General features: G+C 49.5%; 1 protein-coding gene across 1 annotated transcript; it reads right to left on the reverse strand.

Annotated features, from left to right (window-relative positions):
- Positions 1 to 789: 789 nt before the first annotated feature.
- Positions 790 to 5654, reverse strand: LOC120393833 (zinc finger protein RFP-like). Its single transcript, XM_039518324.1, has 5 exons — positions 5283 to 5654; positions 2885 to 2980; positions 2068 to 2298; positions 1465 to 1487; positions 790 to 913 (listed from the first exon to the last, which is right to left on the reverse strand). Exons 1-5 carry the CDS (start codon positions 5652 to 5654, stop codon positions 790 to 792), a joined length of 846 nt encoding a protein of 281 aa, XP_039374258.1.
- Positions 5655 to 5943: the final 289 nt, after the last annotated feature.

The raw sequence follows: 5943 nt of genomic DNA on the forward strand, positions 1-5943 counted from the left end.
TGTTAATCTGGGGTATAATGTGTCCGATCCTTTGGGATTGGTAGAACATTTTCTGTTATATAATGAAGTAAGATTTTCAGAAATCATTGTATTTGACATAAGGGAAATGTTTCCTTAAGTGACCTTGTTATTAAGTGATGTGTTCATAAATTCCCCTGTGGGATACAGAGATAATTCGACCACACAATGTGCTTAAAGACACCAGACACCCACAATGTGCTGCCCAGGAGCAGTTAGCAAAGTTCAAAAGTCCCATGTGGAGAAAAGGGTCAAATGACCTGCACGTCAGTGTGTAATGACTGGTAATAAACGAATAAAATAGCTTCGACAGCAAAAGCCCTGCCAGTTAGAAGATACTTACAATGATAACACACATGCATGTGTAGTGTATGAGTTATACAAGATACTTCCTATTCATAACATTCAAAGGTGATTGGAAAAGAACTAATAAATATATACTCTGGATGTGTATAATACGTCAGACATTGTAAGGAGCGTCATAGGAGAAATGCATCATGACATGCCTATGCCCCAGGAGAAGGTAAGTGGGCAGTATTTCTTTCAGTATGTCTTTCATTTCTTACTTTAACAGTAATTGTAATGGCACGACATGCTTTTGGAACAAATAACGGGTTGAATTAATCATCCTGAGTGTCTTGGACCCTAAGTGTGTGGCATTCTCATCCAACAATTAAATAGAAGCATAATCTAACTATGAACCAATTGACCAGTGCCATTCTCTTTCCACAGCCTCAGACACTTATCCCTGTTTCCCCTCCTAGATTCCTACTAGGTACCTGTGAATTTCCTCAGAGCCTCCAGTAGCGCAATAGTTTTCTGGGAGAAACCACTGACTCGCTCATCCAGTCCAGGAGAAATCTCCTCTGGCTGCTGCAACTTCCTCTTCTTACACCTATAGAGAAACAATTTCATGTGATTACAGTTCGTTGTGAGACTCATTATAAGTGGTTGCTAGGGAGTCGCTGTTCTAATGGGCCTGGAGTTAGAATTCCTCTGCTTCTCCCAGCTGCAGAAATCTGTCCCCTAGGAACTAGACTGAGGCACCAACTCCCACCTCCCCAGCTCATTCCACACAGGTCTCCAAACAGTCCTCAGGCAGGAAAGACTCTTGACCACTGCTGGCCTGGGCTGAATGGGAACCAGGCCCCAGCAGTGACAGACCCCTATTCCATCTCCACTATCCTGAGGAGGCCAGTCCCCCAGGGAGGTGACATCTCTGGGAAATACTTGAGGTCAGTCCTTCCCACTGAATGGAGAATCCCAGAGTTTTCTGTGCAAGGGTGAGAACCTCAGGATGAAGTTGATCAGAGAGATTTGTATCTAGAATGTGACCTTCCCCGTTCATTTTGATGTACAGCCCTGGGGAGATGCAGTGCTAACATCACCATTAAACCCTTTCCCAGTATTGTGAAGTGCGAGGGGGAGTGAGAGGGAGCTACGTACCTGCTCAAGGTGCTTCTGACATCCTAGAGGGAAAGGGAGAGAGATAGACGAAAGACTGTCAGTTCCATTTGATTCACACAGGGGATCCCAGCGAAGGGATTTTGCAAATATGGGGAAGAGAGGTCCTGCCCTGATCCCAGGGCCATGGATTCCCTGAGCTAACGGGGCTTTTCCATCTCTAAGATCTCTGTCTGTAACTCTGCAAAGAACAATAGTCACTCACATGTCAGGAATGTACACTCAGATCTCTGACCGCTGGCTCCAGTGCTTATGATTCAGGAGCCCTCCTTTCCCTGTGTGGGGATCTGGGATGTTTCTAAGCACAGGTGCTGGCTTCTAATTGTCCCTGGAGGTGCTCAACCTCAGGCCCTGCCCCAACTCCGCCCCTTCCCCAATGCCACACCTCCACCCTCCCTCTTACCACTGAGGCAGGTGGGAAGTGCTGGGAGGGAGTGGGAGGAGTTGATCGGTGGGCATGAGGTGCTGGAGGTAGAGGGGGGAGCTTTCTGTCAATGGGTGCTAAGCACCTACTAATTTTTTTCCATGGGTGCTCTGGCCCTTAAGCACCCATGGAATCGGCGCCTCTGTTTCTCCCTGTCTCACCTGCAGGAATTCACTCGCTGGCTTCTGACACTTCCCGTCCAGCTCACTGATCAGCTCACTGAGAAGGGAAATCTGCTCGCAGAGTTTACTGACATTTTCATTCTGGATCCTCACAATCTCCTGGTCCAGCTTCTCCAGCTGGGCCAGCAGGAGTCGCTCTTGTTCTTTCAGGAACTGCTGCACTTGCTGAAATTTGGACACAATCTTCTGCCTCTCGGTTTGTGTTTGTTTCTGTATGAAATAGGGCAAGGGCTGGTCAGGGACATGGATGGAGCCTGGGGTCCTTTCACGGAGAGCTGAGTGTGCAGGAGGGAGAACTTAGTTGAAAATCCTAAGATTTCTGACGTTTGACTTTACCCTAGGGAGAGGATTCTCTCACAGCTTCCCCTTCAGCCCCTGTATCTCTGAAAGGGAGGTTTCCATGTCTGTCATGTTAGTATATTATGTCATTCATGGTCTCTGGGAATTCAGACCCAGAGCAGCAGGAGGCAGGACTCAGCACTACACTGACAGAGACACCAGGGGAGAAAAAAGAAACAAATATGTTAATGCACGAAATGACCAGACCCAGTGGACAGCACTTCACAGGGACATTCAGTTCATTTGAGGGGGATTTCTGGGCAAGTCACAAGAGCTAGACATTCATTGATCAGCTGAAATGGAACTTTAGGGCTTGTCTATGCACAAATCTAACCCAGTAATCCATGGTCATGGAGAAACACACACAAGCCCACGTTCATGTAGGCCACACAGGAATCTGCCTCCAAACAGACCTCCCACTGCCAGTCTCTGCTGGTTCATAACAACAGGCACCTACCAGATACTCCTGGCTTTTCCCCTCTCCAGTCACTTTCAATCCCAGCAGCTTTTCTCGCTCTGCCCTCAGAGTCTTCAATTGGGTCTGGATTTTTTGCTGAAGAAACAGAAAGATTTGGGAACTTGAATTTGAATGGTTGAGAGGGGTGTGGAGCTTTTCGTTTTTTCATCCAAGATGACTGTTGGTCCTAATCACTTTGTGACATTAGGGCCACCAAGGAGATGAAACCTTATCAATGCAGACTGGGAGTGTGTCATTATCAGACTCGTTACCAATTCAGATTCAGTCTTTTCAGTAATTAGACAGAGATCTCAATTATAACCAAGCTTTACTGGTATTTGTGAATTGATGAGTGGTACAGAGCATAACAGGACATTGGAGTCACATGGGGGTGAATCAATAAATCTGTTTTTGAAGTTTAATTAACAACGTGATACAAATCCCAGAAGCCACCAGGGTTTCAATATGGGCTGGGATTTCAGCCCTGAAGCCCTGGGGACTGCACTGGTTGGGCTGATCTGGTCTAGGCACTAGGGCAAACCCCATGAGACGTCAGGAGGCCATTCGTCTGGTTGGAAGCTGCACAATCCCAGTTTTGTGGAGCACTATCCATGTCTGGTAGGGTCCCAGCACTGGGTGTGGCTTCGTCCGGTGAAAAAGGGGGAAGAGGAGACCGAGGATGCAGGAGGACACCAGTGAGGGTGGGGGCAGGGGTGAGAGTGGCACTTCCATGCAGAATGATGTAGGTGGGGTCGAGCTGACAAAGGCGGGGTAGGGCCCAAGCAGGCTGATCGATTCAGGTGCGGGAGGGCCCCATGCAGGCAGGCGTGGGCATGTCCTATATTCTGGAGATGCCTCAGGGCCCCTCCTAATGAGGCAGATTTGTATAAGGAATTGTTGGGATTTCCCCCAGTGCTGCCCTAAACCCTTTCCGTGGCAAAGCCCTCTGGGTAGGTCCCCACTGTCCCATTCCCTGGTAAAGATCCTGGAAGCAGTGCATTGTGGGAGATTTCTAAAGGCTGCCTGGTGGGACTAACAGAACAGCTCTGGCTGGTCCTTGCCCACGTACACAACAGAGCAGGTCAGACTGGCACCGGTCAGCTCCAGCCTGGGGTTGGTTTTGCTACAATCCAGTGTAATCCCAGTGGTACTTGGCATGGACCTGAGCTGTCTAGAGCCCTTTTGTGTGCGGACTGAAGGTGCTCGGGGTCCCACACAAGGTTTAGCCCAGTGATCTCCTCTAGTGCAGACCGGTAGCATCTGAGTTTAACTCTTCATGGAGCAACTGAGTCTGGGGCTTTTATCAAGGAGTCTTTTCCTCCTACTGTCCACATGTCAACATTGCTCTGTGCTCCTGAGGGGACAGTGTAGCCTAGTGGTTAGGGCACTGGGCTTGGCCTTGGAAAAATGGGGGTTTATATCCAGCTCTGACACTGACCTACTGAGTGACCTTGGACAAGTCACTTCCCTCTTTGTGCCTCAGTTTCCCCTCCCACCTTTTGACTCTCTTGTCCAGTTAGACCAGGGGTGGGACAACATGGGAGCGGGGAGGGGCTAGCCTCCCCAGCCAGGAGATCAGGGGACAAGCAGGATGGGCCTGTGGCTGGATGTGTCCCGCAGGCCGTAGTTTGCCCACCCGAGTTAGATTGTAAATGGCTCAAGGCAGGGATTGTCCCTCACTGGGTTTTCTACAGGGCCCCCCACAATCGAGGTCAGATCTCATCTGGGGGCTGTAGGGGCTGCTGGGATGCCAATAACAATAATAAACCCTGTGACACAGTCAGTAATAACAGCCACAGCTTGTAACTCCCCCTTCTCCAGTCTGAAGGCAGCGCTCCCACATAGACTGGCCTGCAGCTCTTGTGAATCAAACCTCACTGGGCATTTAATGACTTCCGGTCTGCAGAGAGTTCCCTTAATTCACTGGTGGGAGCTGAATTGAAAAGGATTCAGCTGCTCAGAGAAAACTTTCAGAAGAACGGCTGTACCGGGTCAGACCAAAGGTCCATCTAGCCCAGTTTCTGTCTACCGACAGCGGCCAATGCCAGGCGCCGCAGAGGGAGTGAACCTAACAGGCAATGATCAAGTGATCTCTCTCCTGCCATCCATCTCCATGCTCTGACGACCAGAGGCTAGAGACACCATTCTTACCCATCCTTGCTACAATCAGACAATTTTTAAATCGCACATCAGACAATCCCACATCAGACAATTTTTAAATCGTTCTCTTTCCTTTCTTGCCAGGCTGGAGTATCATTAATTTGTACAGCCTCTTTCATGCAATGAAGGCTACACACAGCTGAGTGACACAGATACACCTGTCTCAGGAAACTTGTGATGCTATTAAGTTTGGATTTGAATTACAGATTATGCATTAGATGGGACAGCAGTTCCCTACCTTGTACTCCTGGGCAGCCTCCTGGATGGGAACCACCGTGTGAGCGCGGTGAGCCCGGGATCTGTCGCACACCACACAGATGGGGGTTTGATCCTCTTCACAGAACAGTTTCAGAGCCTCCTGGTGTTTCCCGCACACCCTGTCCCCTTCGCTTCCCTTTGCTGCCTGTAAACTCAGTTGCTTGGCGATTTCTATCATGTTTGCCAGCTGCCTGTTGGGCCTGAGGTTTCTCTGCTGCACAGTTTCTCTGCACTGAGGGCAGGAGACAGCTATAGTGGATCCCTCCCAGCACTGGCTGATGCAGGCTCTGCAGAAATTGTGCCCACACTCCACGATGACAGGTTCTATGAAATACCCAGACAGACGGGACATGTCGCTTCCTTCTGGAGCCTTCCACGGGGTTCTCTGCAGCCATGGCTCCTCTGGGCAGTTTGTATCAGGCTTTGTTTCAAATTCCTGAATTCAAACTATGCCCCGCCTGCAGCAGCAAGGGGCTGTTTCCCTTCCTGGAACTGACTCCTGCTCTTTGTTCAGTTGGAAGGGGCCTACCTGTAAGATCAGAGCCCTGGAGGTTGTGGTGAAAAAATTACCACTAGCAGTGGTGAGCTGCAGCCAGTTTGCACCAGATCGCCCGAACCGGTTGTTAATTTAGAAGCCCCTG

The sequence above is a fragment of the Mauremys reevesii genome, unplaced genomic scaffold (genome assembly GCF_016161935.1).
Source record: "Mauremys reevesii isolate NIE-2019 unplaced genomic scaffold, ASM1616193v1 Contig34, whole genome shotgun sequence".
NCBI classification, from domain to species: Eukaryota; Metazoa; Chordata; order Testudines; family Geoemydidae; genus Mauremys; species Mauremys reevesii.

Bases quoted from the DNA above. Each gene is read 5' to 3' on its own strand.
- LOC120393833 (XM_039518324.1), bottom strand. From the start codon at position 5,654: ATGTCCCGTCTGTCTGGGTATTTCATAGAACCTGTCATCGTGGAGTGT. The intron at 2,981-5,282 runs GTAGGGAACTGC...CTGTTTCTTCAG, and splicing joins AGGCTGCCCAGGAGTACAAG to CAAAAAATCCAGACCCAATT. The intron at 1,488-2,067 runs GTGAGACAGGGA...CTTTCCCTCTAG, and splicing joins CAGCGAGTGAATTCCTGCAG to GATGTCAGAAGCACCTTGAG.